This window comes from Scardinius erythrophthalmus (genome assembly GCF_964197995.2).
Source record: "Scardinius erythrophthalmus genome assembly, chromosome: 11".
Lineage (NCBI taxonomy): Eukaryota > Metazoa > Chordata > Actinopteri > Cypriniformes > Leuciscidae > Scardinius > Scardinius erythrophthalmus.
The window spans coordinates 30,742,422-30,767,114 of NC_138231.1; the positions used below are offsets into that span (position 1 = coordinate 30,742,422).

General features: G+C 37.3%; 1 protein-coding gene across 1 annotated transcript in view; it reads left to right on the forward strand.

The window, feature by feature from the left end:
- The window catches only part of dab1a (DAB adaptor protein 1a), a gene marked incomplete at its 3' end in the record, with an annotated part of 157,106 nt that overhangs the window by 112,682 nt on the left and 19,731 nt on the right, over positions 1 to 24,693 (forward strand). The window contains exons 6-10 of the mRNA XM_081378721.1: positions 16,046 to 16,177; positions 17,705 to 17,824; positions 18,919 to 18,957; positions 20,461 to 20,523; positions 24,255 to 24,308. Coding sequence (XP_081234847.1) covers positions 16,046 to 16,177; positions 17,705 to 17,824; positions 18,919 to 18,957; positions 20,461 to 20,523; positions 24,255 to 24,308 — 408 coding nt within the window. The remainder of the gene's footprint in view (positions 1 to 16,045; positions 16,178 to 17,704; positions 17,825 to 18,918; positions 18,958 to 20,460; positions 20,524 to 24,254; positions 24,309 to 24,693) is intronic.

The following is a 24,693-nucleotide window of genomic DNA, read 5'->3' on the forward strand; positions in this document are numbered from 1 at the left end:
AGATAATAGCGACTTTTTATCTCGAGTTTACATCTCGCAATTCTGACTTTTTTTCTCAGAATTGCCTGAAATAAAGTCGCAATTGCGTGTTAAAAAGTCAGAATTGTGAGATATAAAGTCAGAATTGCCTGAAATAAAGTTGCAATTGCGTGTTATAAAGAATTGTGAGATATAGAGTCAGAATTGCGTGATATAAAGTCGCAATTGCTTCTTATAAAGTCAGAATTGCAAGATATAAAATCAGAACTGCCTGAAATAAAGTCGCAATTGCTTATAAAGTCAGAACTGCAAGATATAGAGTCAGAATTGTGTGATATAAAGTCATAAAACGTGTTATAAAGTCACAATTGCGAAATATAAAGTCAGAATTGTGTGATATAAAGTCGCAATTGCTTATAAAGTCAGAACTGCCAGATATAGTCAGAATTGTGTGATATAAAATCATAAAACGTGTTATAAAGTCAGAATTGCAAATTATAAAGTGAGAATTGTGTGAAATAAAGTCGCAATTGCTTATAAAATCAGAACTGCAAGATATAAAGTCAGAATTGTGTGATATAAAGTAGCAATTGCGTGTTATAAAGTCAGAATTGCGAAATATAAAGTCAGAATTGCGAAATATAAAGTCAGAATTGCGAAATATAACGTCAGAATTGTGTGAAAAAGTTGCAATTGCTTCTTATGCTTCTTATAAAGTCTAAGTGAATTATTATTTAACCTTTACATTATTTGTTAACCCATGGTATTAATACAAACTACACAATAGTAAGAGCTGAACTGTTGCTTCATTTATCCAATTTTAAAAAAGTGCTAATTTGGAATTCCACCATGGAAAAAGTGGGCCGGTCTTGGGCCTGAAACTCCCGGGCTGAAAAGTGGCCCCACTCCGGCCCTGGTGCACCCAATAACGTCCACTAGGGTTTCAGACGCCACTACAAATGGATGTAATAATGCCCTATATGAGGGTATAGGGGGCGATTTCGGATTCAATCTATGTCTTTGGAATTCTATCAAGTTATTACACAAACACAAACTGCAGATGAACTTATCTCAAACTCTTGAGTTTGGTTTGTTGCCCACCAGTCAACTGCGATAGCATTGTGTGAACTGGTGGGGGCAGTAGAGAGACCAATATTGTCATTTTACTCTGATCTGATCTAAACTGATCTAAAGAAACTTAAGAGCTGGGGAAAAAAAATTGGTTCTATGATCTGTCACCACTTTTTCAGAGTTAAATTATATTTTAGCAGAAAATCTAGATGCAAATTCACATCGATTGTATTTTATAGAGAACAGGCTGATTAATCTTTGTTCAGGGTTGGGTGTTGCACCGATGAGGGCCGGTGACAAATGAGAGGTTACTATGTGAGCACAGTTGTGCTCTGTTGACATGGCGCCAGGAGGTGACCTACATGACAAGGTTTTAATCTGTCATTGATGCGTCTGATCTATTAGCACCATGACCTATTGTTCTCTTTTGTGAGTGTGTATGTGTCTGAGTGTGTATGTGTTTAAGTATCACACTACAGTTGCATCATTACACAGCATTTATCAAGTTGTTCTGCTGTAAGTTTAGCTCTGACACTAGTGCAGCAATGGTGTTTCATTCTATACCGGCCATGAAACAGAATTTTGGTAGTTTAAAGGGGATAGTTCACCCAAAAACGAGAATTCTGTCATCATTTACTCACCCTCAAGTTGTTCCAAACCTGTATTTTTGTAATTCCAAATCTGTATTTTTTTTTCTTCTGCTGAACTCAAAAGAAGATACTTTGAAGAATGTCATTAATCAAACAGTAGATGCACCCCATTAACATCCATAGTATGGAAAAACATATAATGGAAGTCAATGGGGTCCATCAACTGTTTGGTTACATTTCTCAATGTTCCAAGGAAGAAAAAAGTTGTACAGATTCTTGGAATAACGCGAGGGTGAGTAAATGATGACAGCCTTTTTTCTTTTTGAGTGAACTATTCCTTTAAATCTGTGAGGGTCACACTATCATTCTTTCGTTTTACTTTGGCGACTTTCTAATTTAGACCCTGAGACTGGGCCAATTCAATGAGCCGGATTGATGCTCTGTCCTTTCTATTACAGAGTATTATAGTGTTTGCAGTGGTATTCTCAGGGTTTAGAGATGTTATTGAGTAATAGAGGTGTGTGTGAGAGAGAGAGAGAGAGAGAGAAAGAGAGAGAGAGAGAGAGAGAATGAGAGTGTTGCAGTCCGGGTTGTTGATCACACTGATGGTTTATAAGGGAAGATGACTGGACCATGTCACAGTGGCTGTGCTGGAAGTCATTCGATTTTAGATGTGCTCTCTGCTTCTGCAGACAAAGCTATACTTCATATGTACCACTTTTTATCGCTGTCTCTTTCTGTAGCTCATTTCATTCCACTTACTGACATAAGCTCCCCCTCATGTCTTCTCTTTTTCTACCATTTTGAATTGTCAGCATTGTTTGCATAATAGTTTGGATGCCCAAATAAAATACAGTTTTTCCCATCTGAACAATTTAAATGGTATTATGGATTGTCACAATATGATGTGGTGTGTAGGACTTCAACAAGATGCTTAAAAAAATAATCATATACTATATATATATATATATATATATATATATATATATATATATATATATATATATATATATATATATAAAATACAGTATAATTTCTTTTTATAAGTATAGCTACTTTTATTATCCAAACAATAATAATAATAATGCATTTAATATTGTTTTTATTTTATTTTTTATTAGACTTTTGGACCTTACTTTTTTTTTTTGTCTTTCCAACTAATCTAAATCAAAATCATTTTATTTGCCCATCTTCTGCGTGTGCTAAGTAGACATATAGATGTGGTGCACATTAGAAACTGAGGACTGAGACTGCACAACAGAGACTATTATGTTATGAAGAGAGAATAAAATAAGGAAGAGACAAAGGATGAGCAAGCCAGTGTGAGAAAAAAACGAAAATGGTAGAAGAAAGAGAGACAGAAACCACTGGACAACTCCCTTTAGGATTCAGCAGCTTTCCTCACTGTGTAGTTGTTCCAGCTTCATCTGCCTGTCCTCCATCTTTTCCTCCTTGGCATTGGCTCCCCCCTCCAGGCCCTCCTCTGATGAAGAGGAGCTGCTTCCTGATTTCATTATGGTGACTCAGTGGACAACCGTGTGCGGCACTGTGACTCGGCTAATCGTATTGTTGTCCTGCCGTCTGAAGGCCTGCCAAGACCAGCCACTCGTATTATTAACTCTCCCACAAAGAGGGAGACCAGATCGGAAGCAGAAACCAGGGAGATCCTCCAGCTAGCCCACTGCCCACCTCCAGCTCCTCCTCAGTTAGGACCGCAGGCGTCTCTACAACAGCAAAGCCTTTAATACCTGAAAGATATTCCTTAGCATTCTCATTCATCTTAGTGGCAGTTGCTCGGCTCGGTTTCAAAACTAAGAGAGTTGTCTTGCTATCTACTGCTTACACGAGCAGCCACCTTCTGGGGAAGTGTCCTGACTGAAATGAAATCTCATAAGTGAATGATTTGGTATGCTCTACTTAGCAGGCAACACCATACATCACAGCGCTCCCCACGTATTGTGTATGACATTTCAGATTTTATTTGATTGGCTGCATCCAAATATGCATACTTCCCTAGTATATAGCAGGCTAAAAACAATAGCCTATGTAAAGAGAGTAGTATGCATTCATACTACACACATTCATACTATATAGAACATACTTTTTTTAAAGATCACAAAGTAATAAAGCTGTGTCCCAATTCAGAAGCTGCATTCTTCAAAGGAAATGGAAAAGTCCACGCCTTCCATAATGTAGCACACACAAATATAAGGCAATATAATCCTTTTTAATACGATTGTTATGGCTAACTATTTTTTAGACATTTTGCATTTTTTGGTGTTGAATTGTAAGTAGGCTATGTTTTCAACCTTTGCCTAGCTTTATCAAGAATGCTTTTCTTTATGAATTAAACGTGTAAAGCTATCTTAGAAATCGCAGAAAGGACTTCTGACATCTGGTACCTGCTGTATGTTCTCTTGCCCCCACAAAGCGCATTTGGGAATATGGTTTGTGAATGTTTCAGAATGACTCCAACCTCTCATATCAAATGTGTCTAAGATGTCCAATTTGGTTCCCAGATTCAGTCTTCATATACTGTATAGTTTCATAAGTCACAAATAGTATGCAGGGAGAGTAATCTTTGATTCTGTACCACTGATTTGCATAGAAATGAGATCTGACCCACTCAATAGAGTAGTCTAATGCATGCAAAAAGCAGCTGTTGGTATAAATGACTATAACTGTTCCACTTACTCTAATATCATTAGACAGAATGAGTGTGTGTGTGTGTGTGTGTGTGTGTGTGTGTGTGTGTGTGTGTGTGTGTGTGTGTGTGTGTGTGTGTGTGTGTGTGTGTGTGTGTGTGTGTGTGTGTGTGTGTGTGTGTGTGTGTGTGTGTGTGTGTGTGTGTGTGTGTGTGTGTGTGTGTGTGGTAAAGATGAGAATGCATATGGAGTGAGGGCAAGTAAAATGAGCTAAGTGTCTCTATAAAAAATGATAATTTAAAAGTAGGGCTGTGAATTTAATGCATTAATTTGGTGTGGTTAATAAAATAATGTAAAAAAGAAAAGAAAAATATATTTATAGTTACAGTAATTTAATATTTAATACTATTAATTTTACTAAAAATGTCAAGAGAAATAAAATATATTCCATTCTTTGTTATCAACAACATTAAGTGCATTAAACATTACATTACGCCTAGGTTTCACAGACTGGGGTTTGTGAAGGAACTGCAGGGGGTTTGTGAGTTTAATAAAAGCTAATAATTAAATAAATCAGACAAATTGTAAATTAAAATAATAACAAAAAATTATAAATATGTGTTTGAAAGACAAAAGCCTTCAAAAGACATGGCAATACATTGTTAAATTACTTAATTAAATGAATTAAATGTGTTCGTCACGAGTTGATTAGATATGCAATGTTGAGAAAACACTGTTTTTTTTTATTATTATTATTATTATTATTTTGTTTTATTCCTGTGGTCAAATGCTTTGTGGCTCTCAATTTACCATGCAATATAGTCTTCTGACTAGTGGCTGGTCTGTGTGTCCAATTTCACAAAACTAGAAGGCTTTCTGAAGGCATAAGTGACATGCTTTTTTAGAAAGGAAAATTTTAAACACTATAAGAAGAATTAGGGAGTGTCTGAATAATATATAACCATGTAATCAATAAAAAGCAACTAGTCTGATTACTAGTATTTGAAAATCTAATATAATCTAATTACAAGTACTTCATTTTTGGAATCTGATTGCGTAATCCAGATTACATGTAATCAGTTACTACCCAGCACTGGATATATGTGATTAATTCCATTAGTTAATCAGCAATTCATTTGGCATTAATACTATTTGTAATTCATTTTAATTGATTAACAGATATCAATTCTTGATATTTTGAAGATATATTTGAGTAAGAGGAGTCCCAGAGCTCCTGCTGGTACAGTAGAGCAGGTTGGCACTAACAGCATGAGATAAAATTCTTCATTCTAATGGCATTTCAAGTCCATTTTGCGCTGTCAAGAGTTATTAGTCTCTGCACCTAGTGTCTCTCTCTCTCTTTTCCTGCCCATATGCTGCGTTTTCCCAGAGGCGTCTATGGGCGGCTCATTTCTGAAGTTCCTTTCCAATCCCGCTCTCAGAGGAGTCATTTTGGCTGCCCACCCGCTAGCTTGTCCACCCTTGATCGAGTGTGTGTGGGTGTGTTTGTGTGAATGTATGTGTGTTGGCACCAGTGGCATTTTTGATTAAACTCAGTTCTCTCCTTACTAATTACCCTTCTCTCAGGCCCAGTCGCTATATAGTTGTGCAGTTTCTCTTGCTCTTTCTTTCTAATCAAAGACCTGGAACACTCATCATTGCAATGGCAGCTGCTAATTAGTGGATACCTGGCGCCGTGGCAACAGCAGGTTTGGGGGGTGGGGGTGGGGGGTGGAGGGCGAGTCAAGGCTGGTTGATGGGAATAATGACACCGTGTCTCCATGTCTAGCTCCCACACTGAGGTGATTAAATATGGACACACACTACACCGCAAAGCATGTTTTAATATAATGATCGGACTCCGACATGGTGACATGGAACATGTAGAATAACTTTAATCATACCGTTTTATGTTGTATTTGAGGCAGGTATGTCTAACTGTGAAAGGGAGGTCAAAAAAGAACCAAAAAATAAAATAACAACAATGTAGTTTGTTAAGTACTGGTGGTACAAAGTACTAAATCAATGTGTACCCAACTGTTAGCATACTCAGCTTGCTGTATTTTCAGTGTTAGCCTACTACTACTGATTTTCTTTGTATCTTGACAACTGTGGTCTGCGAGTATGTGTGAGGCTTCGTAGAGAAACTACCTGAAGGTTTTTGGGCATGCTGTGACTAGAAAGTCCCATAACGTTGTTTGTTTGGCACATTAGCACTGCAAATAACCCAAATCAAGCAAAAAAATATTTTAACTCTTTCCCCGCCAGCTTTTTTATAAAAAAAGTTGCGAGCCACCGCCAGCATTTTTGATCAGTTTCTCAAAAGTTTCATGGCCCCCAGAATATTTTGTTGTTTGAATATCTAAACATGCAATACATCAAAAGAAAGAACAGACCTTTTGCGTTTTATTCTAGCTTCATGCATTCTGTTTTATCAGCACTTGAATGTGGGCAAGTTTCATTAAAAGAAGCTGAGGAAATCAATATTTTTGTCAAAGGCTACATCCAGATCAGATTCAGAATGATGATCAAAACACAGATTGAGTAGATCGAGTCCATCAACACCCCCAAAGCTTCACAGTCCTATCGCTCATCCTGGGTCGACATTTCATTCTGTAACATTAGGCAGTTTTGATTTATATAGCCTACTGTTTAATGTTGATGATCGTGTTATTTTACATATGCATCTGCTTACATATGATATGGCTTGTTTCTGCTTCTCTTTGTGTGTAATAGCGCCCCCTACCATATAACAGTGAAAACACTGAAAGCCGGAAATTTCCGTCAATGGCGTGGAAAGAGTTAAGGTGGTATAAGTGAGCAATGAGCATTCTTTAAATGTTATATGGCACTTTTTGTTTTACAAAATGCATATGTCCTTAAATATATAAAGCACCATTCTGAGAGTTTAACCAAAGATTTGAATGTGTCTAAAGAAGTTAAACGAATCACATGTACAGAATGAGTGAATATGGGACAAAAAAGCTAGAGAGAGAGAACATGATAGCATGGTTGAGAATAAGGTGGGACGCATGAGATGAGAGTATTGAAGGAGAAAGACAGAGAGAGATATGTGGAGGAAGGGTGATAAATCATGCTAAACTCATTAATGAGATAACGGTGGCTGAGGAATATGAAGGTTAAAGGGTTGAGAGCTCTGGATGTGCCGTAGACAGAGTTATTTCCTGCCGGGGCCACTGCAGTCAGTCACGTACACACGCATGCATATATGCCTATACATGTAAGGCACAACGGAAGTGACAAAAGGACATTTTGTTGATCAGAATTGTCAAGATTGATGCAGAATCATTCCCTACTGAATTTATGATTTGCTCTGTGTTCCTGATGTTTAGACATCAATCCACCTTTACTGTGACACACCAGAAATGGAGCTCTCTGTGATTTACAGCAAAACACATTACAAATTCATCGGCATGTCATGCTCTCTGATGGTTCAGGTTCATATGGCTGTGAGTTGATTTAGACACTGTAAATGATGTGCTAGTGGCTGGTTTCATTAGTCTAGAAATCTAGACGCACCCTATAGCGGCAGCAAATTTTATTTTGCAGCCAGGGTGGTCTAGCAACTCTACGTTGGCTTTCGAGCTGGAAAAACCTAACCCTAGTCAGGCCAATAACATCGTGTATAGAGTCGGCGGGCGGGCTTAACATAATGACGACAGAGTTGCGACGGTTCCCTACTTGAAAACAAAGAATGGCGGCTGCTGCTGGCGAACAGCAGTCTTTCGAATCGGCTTTGGCCGCGACTCTGGAGAATTTGGAGTTAAGCTTTTCTTTGTGAAAAGATCAAAGAACGGCACTTAAGTCATTCTTAAAAAAGGAATATGTGTTTCCCCGCTGGTGGGAAAACGCTCTGGTTGTTTGTAGCGCTATCTTATTGCGTGCAGAGGGAATTTGAAAGACAACCATTTATCCCGCCCCTCGGATTGAGCCCTGTCAATGGTGTGTTCCCAGACCCAACATCTTGATGTGGGTCTAACTTGCCAGGCTATGGTTTCATCATTCAAATCTGTAGACTTCGATAGTTGACGATGTATTTTACTGATTGCTTTTAATTGACTCACAATTCAGCTTACATTAAGTGATGTAACAGTGTTGGTTGAGCAGATTTGTCCTCTGTTCTGTAGCGTTCTTCATTGTTCTAGATCTTTCTAGATTTCTCCCTTTTAGCATGTTTAAGGGTGTTTCTTTAACTATGAGCAGTGTTGGCACTGTGGAGAAAATAGGCATTCACTCTTAAAAATAAAGGTTTTCACAGAAGAACCATTTTTGGTTTCCATAAAATATCTTTCTGTGAACAATTCTTAACCTTCTGTGGTCTCTCTCATTTTGATTATTGAAGATGAGTTTTAAGGGATACAATTATTGAAATCAAAGCTGAATTTTCAGTCTTCAGTGTCACATGATCCTTTCTAAAAAATCATTCTAAAATGCTGATTTGCTGCTCAAGAAGCATTTCTTTATATTATCAGTGTTGAAAACAGTTGTGCTTAACATTTTTGTGGACACTGATACTTTTTTTCAGTAGAGAGTTCAAAAGAACAACATTTATTTGATTTTATTCAATTCCTTGATAGAAATGACAGTTGTGGAGATTACATTTTTGGAACAAAATGGAACATTTTGTAACTTGAGGCTAATTACACAGCTAACATTTTATGTTGTCATAATACACACAATTAAATAATATTTGCACATTTTTTGCATCATTTTGGAACATTTTGGATCAAAGAGTAAATGAAAAGAAGCAAATTAACAGTAAAGGCTCGAGAATTGTCGTCCATTATAAAACCATTACATCACAGGCAGTTTACAAGGCAAAGGCTGCCTGAATCGAAAAATATAAGCAGAACTTCATTCAGCGATGATCGTGCATTTCTTATACAGTATATGGCGTATTCTATCATTTTGTCTCTGAACAATTCCTTCACAAGTCACCCTTTGAATGAGACCTTGGAACATTGGTTGTTAAATCTGTAATTCCTCCTCTCTGACTTATCTGTCTGTTTTCACCTCTAAACAAGTAAAGGAGACAGAAAAATATGTTTTTCCTCCTCATTCCCTCCTCTCGCTTATGATAAATGGATGATAAGTCGCGTTTCTCTGGTTCGACTTTTTGGACAGGCTTCAAGGCAACAGATGTGAGATTGTGTTTGGAGAATGAAATATTGAACAATTAGAGCGTCACTACATGCCCAATCCAACCGCTGTCACTTTTTATGTGCACTCAGTTTCTTTCTCACCCTTCTCTCTTTCTACTATGAGAAATTTTACTAGGCATACATATTTCAATTCTTACTAGCCATAGATGGATGGCTGGATTGATTGATTGATTGATTGATTGATTGATTGATTGATTGATTGAGCTGCAAATCAGCATATTGTAATTCATTCTGACAGATCATGTGACACTGAAGACTGGAGTAATGCTGAAAATTCAGCTTTGCCATCAAAGGAATAAACACATTTTAAAATATATTAAAATAGAAAAGCAGTTATTTTAAATTGTACTACTATGCAATACAGTTGTACTGTATTTTTAACCAAATGAATGCAACCCTGGTGATTATAAGATACTTCTTTTTCATTTCATTCATAATAGTTTCCTGAGGTCAGGGGCAATCCGGTGTCACAGAGCAGTACAAAACCCCCAGAAAAACATTCGAAAGGCTGCATTTTAGTCTGATGTGCGCTTAGATGTGGATCTGAAGTGTCGTGTCAGTTTGAAGTGATGTCATTAAGAGGCTCTTATCATCCTCAAACAGAGTCTGTTCCTCACGGCAGATGATTGTTACAGTTTCAGTGGCTGGCCTCCCTCTGGGCAGGATAGTGTATCGATAGTCCCGCCTGTTAACACCTGCACACACACACACACACTACCGAACAGTCATGATCTTCTGCACTCAGGGAGAGGATACTATTGAACAGAAAGGGCTTCCATTTGAGGAGCAAGACCAAGTAGATAAAGTCATTCGCTTTATAGCGTGTCGAACAAGACCGGGAGATGAAATTGAAAGAATTGTTCTACTAGGCAGACTCATTTGCAAAACCCAGATAGTCCTTGTATAATCCTCCCTCGCTGGATGGCAAACAATGGACGACACCAAGCTCTGAAGGGATTCTGGAGCTGCTGTCCCTCATCTGCACTGATTTAGGGGAAAAAACGTCCTGTTTTGGGACACTTTGTCCTCTTTTTTCCCTTGTCTTTCCGTCTCTGAGCTCGGTCGGCGTAAGCCAGCGGCAAAGCTTACACATAGCCAGCTCCAAAACGATATGAAATAAGGGGTAAAACGTGCACTTTATCTCTAACTATTGGCCCGTAGCTACACAAGGACCTAATGAAGCCGTGGCTAATGTGTGCGTGTGAGTGTGTACGGGAGTCAAGCGGCTGGTTAATTAGCTGTGAATGTGTGGTTTTGAAGAGCTTAGCGTTGGACTCTAGATCCTCATTATCTCTGTAACACCAGCGTTCCCTTTCCGCTGTCTCCCCTCTCCTCAAACCAGTGTTATACAGCAGCACCCAGAGATAAGCAAACACACGCACACACACACTCGCTCATCACCAGTGTTGGACACGTCCCCAGTCGCTAAAACCTCATTATGAGCTCTGTTTGTGTATTGTCATTAAGTTGTATGTGCGTTCCCTCAGGGCGCGATTAAACAGGGCAGGGCTTTTGTTTTAGGCCTTTGTATTTATAATTCTTTGACGGCTGTGAATAACCTGAACCCTATGCCTTTAAATCATATTGGTCATAGGATGGGTCTGTTCCAAAACAACATAGGTAGCATCCTAACTAAGATGCACCTCATAATTTAGCAATTTAAAATGCTCTATAGAGTGTATGTATATGCAGAACCTGATTTCACCAAGTTAAACATGTTCCTGGATCAACATCTTTATTGATCCTGGAACAATAACATCAGATTTGTGGGACAATTTACAGTTTATGTCAATGTTAGTGTTACAGTACAACCAAGGTTAGGTTCAGGGGTAGGGATAGGGATAGGGTTAGGACAAAAATTTTCGGACCGAAATGTTGTTCCAGGTTAAACAAAACATGTTGACGCAGAAACGCATCTAACTTATCAAAATCAGGATGTGCGTATGTAGATACATAGGCAGCAACTTACTTACCAATACCGCTCTTCATGTGAAGGCTTATTTTTTTCAGTAATTTCACTTAAATGACAATTCATAGGTAATTTTCATTGCCATTTAAGTGAAATTACTAAACTTAAATATACGAGCCTGATAAAAATGATCATTCTAGAAGAAAATTTCAGATGGCACTTAGAGGCTTTTGCATCTGAACTCTTCATATATATTGTGACGGAATGGCTGCCTCTCCCTTGTAATTATATAATGGCTGCCTCTCTCATGTAATTAGCGCCATGTCCTTCGTCAGGTTCCCGACTGGAGTGGGTGTGATTGTTTTTTAATGCTTTGTCCAGAATGTTGTATCTTGAAAGCCAGCATAACAATGAACAGCCTTCACGTGAAGAGCATATACATACGTATATGATGCCTTAAAATGCTAATGTCTAGGCAGGTTGCTAGATTGGAACAGTGCTAGCGTGTCCTTTTCTGACCTGGCTCTTAGAAGCGTGATGCTAGTGTATCTTCACCATGGTAACAGTGTAATCGTCAATGCAGTGGAGTGACCTCAGAGGTCGTAGGGCCGCTGTGATGATTTGAATGAAAGAAAAGTAATGCATGAAAGCCACAAAAGGTAGCAACCTGAACGTGCTGTTCTGATGAATCATCGCCGTATGGTGCTGTGCGTATTATTGAGCATGAGTTCTTACGTGTGTGAATGACCTGCAGATTATGGGTCATTATGATGGAAGCGGCCCATGTGCTGCGATAACACAGGACTCACTACGCAAGCTCACGGCAAACATTCCACTCTGTGAGCTACTGAGAGGGAGGCTGGCGTTGAATAGGCACACAAGTAATTAATCTTTAAGGATTTTCTATGCTTCCAATTTTAAACTGCCCAGAAGGAATGGAAACGCAGTTATGTGCCGAAGATTTTGCATCTAAAACCCAGAAAAGCACTTGAAAGATTAAAGTCTGCAGTTGGTAGGACTGTTTCATTTTGTATTACAAGCAGCATTCTTGAAAAAAAAACAAGCAATTTATTCACTGGGAAGCCAGATATTATAATTTTTTTCCAAGTTAATATAGTGAATGAATGAAATGGAATTTCTTTTTGTGTAAAATAACTATCCAAAATCAAAAACCAGCTTGCTGTGAATGCCACCATTGGTGAAACCAGTAGTGGAGACACCACAAAAAGATGACATAAAATCCACCACTAAATCAATCAGTGAACCATTTTTTTGAACTGGTTCATTTCAGCATACAACCCAATTCACAAAAATGAATTGAAAGCTGCTAGACTGACTTTCTATGCTATTTTAAAAACAGCTGAGCTACTAAGTTACTTTGTGAAAAAGAAGTGTGCTTAATTGTATTGAATGTGTACTTAATCTTAAAAGTATAGGCCTATTTAAAAAAAAATTCTATTTGCAGATAAAATAAAAAAAGTTAAAGGCCAGTATTTTAATGAAATAAAAGGCTAATTAAGTGTACATAAAGAGATGTTTCTTAACACATTTTTAAAAAGAGAACTTTCTAATGTTAGAACGAAAGTTTTACTTTACACTACATTTTAAATCATGTTTTAATATTTGCCGTCTTTTAAAGAAGTAATGTTATTTTGATGTGTTGACAAACATACTAAAGCATATGAAGAGTTCAGATGCAAAAGCCTCTAAGTGCCATCTGAAATTTTCTTATACTGTCGAATGATCATTTTTATCAAGCTTGTATATTTAAATTCAATAATTTCACTTAAATGGCAATGAAGATTACCTATTTATTGTCATTTAAGTGAAATTACTTAACTTAAATATACAAGCTTGATAAAAATGATCATTCTATAAGAAAATTTCAGATGGCATTTAGAGGCTTTTGCATCTGAACTCTTCATATATAAAGTACTTAATTTTAGCGTTTTAATATTACATTTAAAGTAAATGTATTTCAAAGGTACTAAATTGAGACTTCACTACAAATGTACACTTAGCAATATATTTAAATACATGACACGACACCTTCAGTAGAAATTACATTAAAGTATATTTAGTTTACCATAAATGCTTGTCTGTACATGTACTGTATTTCAACGACAGTGGAAATAATTATGAAATTACATATAAAGATGCACTTAAAATAATTGCATCTAATATAAATTTAAACTATAATACATTTTCACATAGGCTACAGTAATTTAGAGATCTGCACAGGATGGATTTTTAAACATGTTATCCCGCTCCCACCTGAAACACATTTTGTCTCATTCCCACCTGAAAAAGGCCGTAGAAAGAGATATGTTGAATTTTCAGTCCAGGTCCGGTTAGATTCTGTCTCATTCCGGTGTCTATAGGCTGTTTTTTTTCCCAATTTCCACACACACAACGCTTCAGATCTCCAGTTACAGATATTTGCGTGCTGTTAGTATTAGATAATTAGATTTTGTTTTGTGAGTGCAGACCTCTACAGTAATTGTAAACAACTTGCAATTAAGAGTCCAAAAACATTACATTCAGTTTGCACTTACTGTAAGCATATTCTTTTAAAATGTATTATTTCTGTTATAAGTCCTCTTTCTATAAATATACTAAAGTGTCACACCACTGAAAATGTAAATGTGAAATCGTCATGCTCAGTTTTAAGTGTGAAATCATTAAGTTTGTGTGGGCACACGGCATGATGGTTTGATAATGAAAGCCGCCCATTAACCTTATTCAAAACTTTTTTTTTTTTTTTTAACAAAGCAACCCTCTTTCTCAAAGTTTGTTTAACACATCACTGACAACACTTCATATTTCAGCAGGGAAAATAGCACCTCGCAGTCAGACGGGTTGTCATAAGATGTCATCCCCTGTTGCAACTCTCGAGTTAACTGCTAGGCCCATGGGGGTGCGTCTCTCCTTCCCCCCGTGCATGCGGCATGTGGCGTGTGTATTGTGTTAGTGATGTTTTAATGACTCTAGATGAAGTGGGTGGTGAGGGGAAGATTGCCACTTGCAGTAGATTTCAGCAGATGATTGCTCTTCAGCGGCAGGAGGCTGACACTAGTGCCGAGACCCTGGTGTTTCAGCCATCATCCTGGAGGACGACTCGCTCCGAGCTCTTGACCTATTTCTGCCCTCCAATTCCCTCTCTGGGTTAATGTCTCTCTTCATTCCATGACCATTCAATGTCTATAGTTGGATTTTTAAGTTTAAGTGGGTGCTCGGATGTAACATGTTTGCTTTCACAGAAGAGGTTTCAGTGCACACCTTGGTTCAGTTGACCATAAAGTTCAGTTTGGGCACAAACAAACTCAAGCTTCAGTCCTTTGAAAGGGGGGTGTAGAGTTTGAACTCAAATGATGGAAAATAAATGTTCAAGTAAGCAGTAACTTTGTTGTTGACACACTGGAGGTTTTGGTGCACATCTGGGTTCAGTTGACCATAAATGAGTGATTGGCATGGTAAAAACTACAAAGGACTACAAAACATGGCGCAAAACAGGAAATACACACAAGACAAGGGGAACACAAGACAGAAATCGTAACATGTGACACATGTGACAATGACTTCATTGTTTGAAAGTGTCATTGGTTTATTTTGATCTTCTTCTTTTTTTGGACATAATTTAGGGAGTCTATGGGCCCTATTTTAACGATCTGAAACGCAAGTGTCAAGCGCAAAGCGCAAGTAACTTTGTGGGCGGGTCTTGGGCGCTGTTGCTATTTTCCCGGCGGGATAAATGACTCTTGCGCCAGGCGCAAATCTAAAAGGGGTTGGTCTGAAGTAGCTTCATTATTCATAGGTGTTGTTTGGGCGTAACGTGAAATAAACCAATCAGAGCGTCATCTCACATTCACTTTAAGAGCAGATGCGCTTTTTCCATGGCGGATTGCTATTATAACGGCGGATTTGCCAGGCGCGCACCAGGAGCGGTTCACAGCCAAGGAGAGCAACGCTCTCGTCACGGCCGTCAAAGAGAGAGAAGTTACATTGAAATGGAGAAACCCACCCAAATTAACTTCGGTTAAACAGGCGTATGATAATTTGGGTAAATGTGTAAGCTAGATATATGTTTTTATAATAAATTGTCTGTCTATCTATCTATCTATCTATCTATCTATCTATCTATCTATCTATCTATCTATCTATCTATCTATCTATCTATCTATCTATCGTAATAATGTATGATTTGCAAAAATGAAAACTGCTGCTTCTGTGTAGATGAGAGAATCAAAGTGCGCGTTGTGCACACGCTACATTGATTATGGCCAAGCATGCGCCCTTAAAATAGCATATGAATAACATGCGCAACGCGCCACTGACTTTAGACTATTTTTTCCTGGTTAGTGGCGCAATTGTTTTCTAAACCTGCAAAATAGCATGAAGGAACGTTTGCGCCAGAACACGCCTCCTCTTTGCGCTGAACTGCCCTGGGGAGCGCAAGTGTATTTCCTAACTTACCGGCGTGCTTCTGTGGAGGGAAAAGTCCGCTTTGCGCGGGTGCAAAATAGGCATGATACATGCGTCGGTGTACAAAGACAGTTGCGCTGGGTGCAAGATAGGGCCCAAAATGTCTGAAATCAAAGCTAAACTTCATCTTCTCCTCTAGCTGTATATGCAGCTCTAAAGTACTTTTTTTGTTGTTTTTGGCCACAGGTTCTTCAGCACCACCATGCAGTTCATGAGATTTCCTACATTGCGAAGGATATCACGGACCACAGAGCCTTTGGTTATGTATGTGGGAAAGAGGGAAACCATCGGTTTGTGGCCATCAAAACTGCTCAGTCTGTAAGTACTCATACCTGAAAATAGTCTCAAATTTTCACATGCGTTATATAACCAAAAGGATATTTCAAAACCACGAGTATATTATGTACCTACAATCCGTTTGCTGTTATGACAGCTTCCCTTAAAGACTCTGTCCCTGACTGGCGTTCATTCCCTCAGTCTGTTTCTGCCCATGTGTTGTTGTTTCTGCGGCTGTTCTTTGTTGTTGCGTTGCTCTAGTCTACAATGCTGCGCTTCTTTTGCAGTTGCTCAATCGATTTCCATACTGGGACGATGAGTATCTGCTGTCCTCTCTCTCTCTCTCTCTCTCTCTCTCTCTCTCTCTCCCCATCCATCGCTCTCTCACTGTGAACTACAAGTGACCCAGCAAACGCAGAAAGATAAAGCAATGGCAACATGTTCCTGCGCTATTTTCACTCACTCCTGCCACAGTTATGGCTCTCATTTATACATTTTTCCAACCTCATGTTGTCGTTTCCTTCTGTTTCTCCCCATCTCTCTTTTTCTTCCGTTTTCTGCCTGTTACTGTGGCAGTATCAGTATTGTGGTATAGGGATTGTATTACATAATAATACCATGGTACTTTTGGCTGTTCCTTTAAACTTCGTACAATATGTTCCAGTGATTGTTTTTAATTAAAACTAACAGATTTATTTTATTTTATTTTAACTATAATCTAAAAAAGAAAACTTAATTTCCACCACAATTCACTCTCTTTCTTCAGATAAAGTCTTATTGTGTTTGATTTCTATTCAAGCAGTAATTTTGTCAAATTTGTGAAAATATGTAATTATGTGTATTTGGAATATACAAAATGCTAGCTTCAAAATTTGCCTTAGCAAGGAGTGAGCTATTATATTCCAAAAATATATAAAAATGTTATTTCAGCACAAAATACTATTAAATAGTATGCAATATATAAACTATTAAAAGTGTGAAAATAGTTTTATTTCTACAAGTAAGCTGGGCCAAAAGCGCATACTCATATCATGCTACTGAATGCTGAAATGATTGTGTATGATTTATCCACAAACCCACTGCAGCATGTATTCATCTTTACTTTCTTTTCTCTCTTTTCTCATTTCTTTCTCTGAAAACACTCTTTCTTTCTCACATCTGCTCAGAAAAATCCCCACGGCGTGTTTTGAGGGCATTTTCATCCATGTATTTATTGAGATATAAGTGACATTTAGGCTTCACTGGGAAGGAGATGCATTTTTAATGTAACTACAAAGAATGAATTTTGATCTGACCCAGCCCTTGCAAACGGAAAGCACTTTGTTCTGTCACCTCTCATCTGGCAGATTTAAAAGCAGCTGAATAAGAGGTTAAGAGGTCCTTGTTTTTTTTCTTTTTTTGCTCTGAATTGCTTGAAGAATCGTACAGGAAATACAGCAGATATGGATCCTTATTGAGAAGATCATGTCACTTCTTCCTCTCTCTCTCTCTCTCTCTCTCTCTCTCTCTCTCTCCCTCTTTGCCTCTATAAATCTGTCTCTCTGCCTGTCTTTCTGCATGTATTCCCAGGCTGAGCCTGTGATCCTCGACCTCCGTGACCTTTTCCAGTTGATTTATGAGATTAAACAGAGAGAGGAGATTGAGAAGAAAGCTCAGAAGGACAAGCAATGCGAACAAGCTGTTTATCAGGTAACACACACGCATGAAACCTTCACACTCACATAAACTCAAAAACCCAAAGAGAATTTACAATTTCTAATGCTCGGTCAAAATACGGCCGCATATATATGTCAGCAGACGAATGAGAAAAGAGAAACAACAACAAACTCAAAAGGGAATAATGAAATATGCAATACAAAAAGGGTGAAAATACAGAAACAACACATTTCCGAGAGGGCATATTTATTATTTATCTCAGAGAATAACATAATTATACTCATATGAGGCCGGGTGCACTGTTTTTTTTTTTTTTTTTGTAACTGTTGCTTGTAAGATTGTAAATTAATGAGAAGTGGGTAAACAAGGAGGCAGACTGTACAACAACAACTGTCTCACATATATATATATATATGTATGTATGTATATTAATAACAGTCATGATTAATCGTTGCACAGCCCTATTATATACAGTATATGGGGTATATATATTAGTGTCCAATTCTCACTATTAACTAAGACTTTTTCCTAATAAATTCAGAATTTCTGCTTATTAATAGTTAGTAAGGTAGTTGTTAAGTTTAAGTATTGGGTAGGATTAAGGGATGTAAAATATGGTCAAATTAAGGTATTAATACAGTATGTGCTTTATAAGTACTAAAAAAAACAGCCAATATTCTAGTAATATGCATGCTAATAAGCAACTAGTTAATAGTGAGAAATGGACCCTAATTTTTTTTACTATTTCTAAATTAACAATCTCACACGACAAAACAGTGGCAAAATCCCACAGTGCGCACCAATGGTCTGGCAGCTTTTTCCACTCCCCTCTCTCTCTCTCTCTCTCTCTCTCTCTCTCTCTGTATGTTGAATCTCAGTTGCATATATGCGGGGTGATTTCCTTCACACTGCTTTTTCAATCGAGACAAAATCCCTTCTTTTGGTCCTGTGCAGGCCGCATTTTTGTTCCTATTTTCACTGGCTGATGTCGAAAATGTGCTTTTGCTCTGTTTCTACATAAATGACCAAAAATTGGCTTCTTTTTCTCGTCATAATCACCTCTCCCGTTTCCTTCTACCAATACTCTCCTTCCTTCAATCACTCCCTCTGTGTGATCACTCCTGCAGACCATTTTGGAGGAAGATGTGGAGGATCCCGTGTATCAGGTAACGCTTTGAAATAAATCGTTAATCATTATGTCTGCCTGAATGTACGCTGTCAATTTAGTGTGCCTCTCAATGTCACTTTAAACAGGGCTCCCTGCTCAGTAATGTGCGTTTAATCTCATTTACAGAAATAAATGATTCCACTCCATTTTCTCTGCTCTTTCCTCACTCCTCCTGAATTAATAAGTCTTGTTATTTCATCATTTCTATATAGAAGTAAACTGTGAATCATCGCTGCAAAGTGTTGTTAACCTTTCCTTTTCATGAATTGGGAATATACTGATAAAACTCTGATGCAAGAGCGATTCTGGGAGCCTCCTTTATTTTGTACTGAAAACAGACAGCTTTAACACATCTCATCTGGGCTGCGTGTGTGTGTGTGTTTACATGCATTACATTGCCTTTTCGTATTGTCCGGTGTGCATCATATTGCGAATGATCTAGCCTTCTATGTATTCTATTGTGTATGATTGGAGTGTATCTTTAAAAAGCAAGACTGGACGTCCATTGGCTGTTACTAACAAAGTAGAAGAGAAATGAGAAACATTGCTTCTAGGCCCAGCAGTTAGCTTAAGAATCAGTCATTACTTGCAGTATAGTAAAGACCTGATAAGCACTATCAATTTGCTGTTAAGACGGCTAGAGAAGAAGAGAATTAGCCAATGGCTAACTGTGTAACAGAATGAAATGGCCAATGGCGACAGTAGCCTAGTTTGTAAATGAGAACGACTAAGCCATTAGATCTAATGTCACAGAAAATGGAGACGATTCTGCCATTAGCATTAATGTGGTCTTGAATGGATAGGAATTAGCAATTAGCTAGAATGTCGCTTGCCAAAAATCGCTCTCATCTCTGTGTGGTCCCTGCGTTATGGAGGAATATATCACAGCTATGGGTTTAAACGGGTCTGCCATTCCTGAATAATGCCTAAAACTCAGTGGTTAGCATCTTAAATGCAGACCAACACTGGGAAAGTTTTGTTACCCCTGCTAAGCTAACATTAGCATGCATCGTAAAAGAAATATTGGGTTTTAGACTTTGATTTATTTCTCCTTAACGTTGTAAAATTCATAACATTGCCCTGTTCGCAGGTACAGAAACAGAGGGGTACGGATACACAGAAAAAATAAAAATAAATGGGATGATGAAAGTTTAAAGGCCGAAATCAGACTGAATATATGCATGAGGCGTGGGTCAGAAAGAACAAATCGTAATTATTCCCTCCGAAATGTTCTTGTATTTGTTATTATGGTTATTTTAAGCTGTCTCGAATGTAGAGAGTGAATATTCTTCTCTGCATTGAAACTATCATAGTTGTAGCTGCAGTGAAACATGAACCGTCCGCTGTGTCCCTCAAGGCTACAGGGGTCACTGCGCTGCTCCTGGGGGCCGCTGTTGATTCTGTGTGATCAATCAGTCTTCTTCCTTTTCTCTTTTCTTTTCGCACTCACCTTTTTCCTGTCCCTTTGCCTTTTTATCTTCTTCTGCTGCCGATGTTGTAGTACATTGTATTTGAGGCGGGACACGAGCCCATCCGTGACCAATCAGAGGAGAGCATATATCAGGTACACTACCAAATCTTAATAATGATACCTTTTAACTGATAATTACATAATCAGATTTCAATATTAGTTTGAAAACATGTTCAACACTAGTAACAATTTACTTATATTATTATTATAGTACAAAACAAACAATTCAGAGTAGCATATGTCCATGCAAAATAATATTTGTGGGGGATTTGAACATGTGGCAACTATAGTACTGTATTTTTTTCTTTTTCTGAGAATTGGAAGTTTGCCAGCTCTGCTATTTTAAATTGGACTAATTCAATAAAAATGTTAACAATAAATTCGTATTTTTTTCATGAATTATTATAATATTAATTTCAATATGTTTTATGTTTCACTGTAAAATATGATTAAGGTCAAATACATAACTTACAAGTTCTACTCAAAATTCATTAAAATAAATATTTTACATTTAAAAAAAATAAAAAACGGCGTAGTTTCTAATTTTTTTACATAGTTTAAAAACTGATTTTTGACCTAATTAATATTCATGAGCCAGGCTGATGAGGTTTATAATGTCACCCCTGATTTTTCAGAATTTTCCTATACTCCTGCTTGAAAGAAATCTAGTCTAACATTTTTTTTATAAAATATATATTATAAATTATTGTAAAAAATGTGTATGTATGTGTATATATATATATATATATATATATATATATATATATATATATATACATATATATATATATATTGTACAGAAATTTATTGTAAATTTCACAAATAATTTAAAATAAATGTCAAAAAAAATTAAGGAGAACGACTGAAATCGTATTTTCTTGTAAAACATACGCCAATAATCTCATTTACTTTGAAGAATCACTTTTACAGTGTGTTGAAATTACTGTCGCCATCAACAACACAATATAATCTGTCAGTTTGAAAAAAAAACACGCATAATACATCGAGCTTAGGTCTATCATTAACAGCTTTCATGGACCAACACAGGTTTTGATGATCAAACAGCCAATAGGGAGCCTCCAAACAAACCGGCATTCTTCTTTAAATAGCACTTTAGAAGAATCCCTTGGTTTTGATGGTGCAGCTATACTGACAGCTCCACTGTGTAGCTGCCAGAGTCCCACCTGTGAATTAGAACAGAGTGCTTCGCCAAGCCACACTAATTCAGCGTGACGGCCCTTTCAAAGATTTACACCCAGCAATGTTTCGTGCTCCAAGCGCCATGACCAAGACAACAGCAGGTGTTGTATCCTCAGGTGCTGCTTTGTTTTGTCACCTGTGGCTTGAGTCAAAAAGAGACACTGTCTAGCTAAACAATAAACACATTAGTGCCCCAACACTTTGCCAGTCTGTCTCCTCCACAACTTTTTACAGAGCCGAGTTAATGTCGTATTCAGTTAAGTAAGCTCCACGAAAGCTTGAAACACCATCACGGACCAAATTATACCCTTTAAATTCAAATATCTGCTCGGCTCTCAAGCACTAAGCTGACACTTCACAAACTCCTTCACTTGTTGCTGACATCAGGACAGATATCGGAAACTCAGGAGCATGAAAGAGACATCTGCTTGCTGTCACATCAATAAAACCAGGATCAGCTAACACCTGATCTCATCTCATATCAAACAAAAAGCCAGATTGGCCGAGTCAAATTGAATCTGCGTGAACATCACTTTTGGTGTTCGCTAACAGCAATGAAATCGGGAAACCTAAACGAACAGAACAAGAGATTTGTGTCCACTGTCAAGACTGAAGCTGTATAAATGGCATCAATCGAACCAATGAATCGTGGTTATATTGCAGAGCGCCATGAAAATATCAGGGAATTAAAAATAAAGTGAACAATTCATGGAAATTTCAATTCTAGCTATGCTAAGCTTTAAAATATGCCACTGGTTTACAAATTGCTCTTTTTTGTGTGCAATATTCCTAAAAATTATTTTCGCAAACTTAAAGCAAGACACTACAGGTGAATAAAACATTTAACTAATACATACCATACTTTATCCAGTTGACTTATCACGGTACATTAAGACAATTGTTTTTTTCTGAAATGTTACATTTAAATATGCATGTGAGGCATTAGTTTATTAAATATGCACAGATTTGCATACACTTCGAGAACAGGAATTGAACTTTGGATAAAGCCAGGTTTGAAATTCTTATTCCATTTTGTTAAATGTTTTTACTGAGGGGATTTTGGATATCTCTTTTTATCATAACATAAATCAGAAAATTCTGTCAACAGTCAGAAAAAAGTGATATAAAATGTTACATAAATCAGACGAAAGTTATATGAACAAACCTATCTGTTAATACCTTCAAAATATAGATAGGAAAAAAATGGTTTATGTAAGTGGAGATTTCTTGCTGAGTGCGGTAGAAAAAAAACAGATTTTGAGAAGATAGTCTTTAAAGATATTTATTATAGTTGAAATGTACAGACGCAAATAGATAAAAGTGTAATAAAATAAACACTTACATGTGTATTTGGGATGTTTTCTTTCCACTTGTCTGAAAAAAAATGCAAGCAAAATAGCCCAAAATCGTAAAATTGACCAGTGCCTGAAAAAACAATAGTTTTACTTGTACTGTATAGCATCTTTTCTTAATTGTTATAGGGGAGCCCTATTTTAAGGGAAAAAACTGTAAAGAAACGCTATCTAACATTCCTTAACCTTATAGAACAGCATCTCATAACAAGATATGTTGATTAACCGAAGCTAACACTATGCATCAAAAGTAACCTTGACCTCCAGCGGGCCCCTTGGGTCCCAAGTAGTTTTGGCTCTGGTAAAGTTTGGATAGCATGACTGAGCTGAGGGATTGATGCTGAGCGTAGGGAGATTTCCAGAGTCTGCATGGAGAAATTACTCTGCTGTGAGAGGAAAGCAGCAGGTCTCTCCTCTGCCCTTTCTCCAAATGAAAGAGGGAGAATGATTAATCATTGCTGCCGCTGTGTGATCTTTGAATAAAGGAAATAGAAAGATCACTTCAAGTGTACGATCAAATAAAAACACAGCGGCAATCAGTCTCTCAGCAAGAGGGGAATTAAGAACAATGGCAAATTAAAAAGAGAGAGCGAGAAAGAAGACGTGAAAATAGCAGACAAAGAAAGGATCTGCATCTTTTCTAGCCGTCTAATTTGAAAATTTAACATGAAAATGATGGTACACTGTAAAAAGAAGTCATTACCTTAATTTTTTAAGTACAATCAACTTGGATTTTTAATTCAACTTTAACTTAAATTGTGCTAAACTGACTTAAAAAATGTATGTCTTGTATAACTTATACATAAGTTAATTTAACTTATTTTGTTTTAAATATATTTTTACTTTTGAGTTAAGGCAATGTAAAAACACATGTTGTCATAACTTATTGATCAATAATAGAAAATAAAATCAAATATTTATCATGCAGACTAAAATTATATTGATATTATTTTGATTTATTTTATCTAAAAAAAAAAAATATATATATATATATATATATATATATATATATATATATATATTTATAAATAATAAAAAAATATTTATTATTATTCAAGCTCAATTTTAATTTCTACTATGCACTATTTTCTGCAGCTTGCACTTATATTATTAATTAGAACACTTTATACATAGACAATGGCTCATTTTGCTGTCCAGGAAACATAAAATTTGCATTCTGCATTGACCTTGTAAAATCTCTTGCTGAAATCTGAACTAATGGTAACTTGTCATGTTAACTGTGCATTTGGCTGGGCTCCCTGTCCACACCAGGTCCCTACCAGCCAACAAAAGGAGGGAGTTTATGACGTCCCAAAGCGACATCCAGTGAGTGGACCTGTGTGTGTTTGTTTATGTGACTATCCTGTGCCTCTCTCTGGCAACCCTTTCAATATGTGAACCACCAAGCATCAAGCATGTTTCCGCTCCCTGTCTCGAGTCCCATGAGGAGTTCAGCAGCACTCATTTCCCGGCTTACAGTAAATCGCATAGACTGTGCACTCTTAATTTACCCCCCGTTGTTTGTGCGTTTTTGGCTGGTTGTGTATATGTGTGGTTTTTGTGTTTGTTTCATTTTCTTTGTGAAAATCTAGCTGGGTGGTGGGCATTACGTTGATTGGTCGGTTTTTGCATGATGTACGCTTGTCTTCACCCCATGATAAGGACAGCTGGTGCGTTCATGAGGGCATTCCAGCCTTGTGAATCAAGTTGA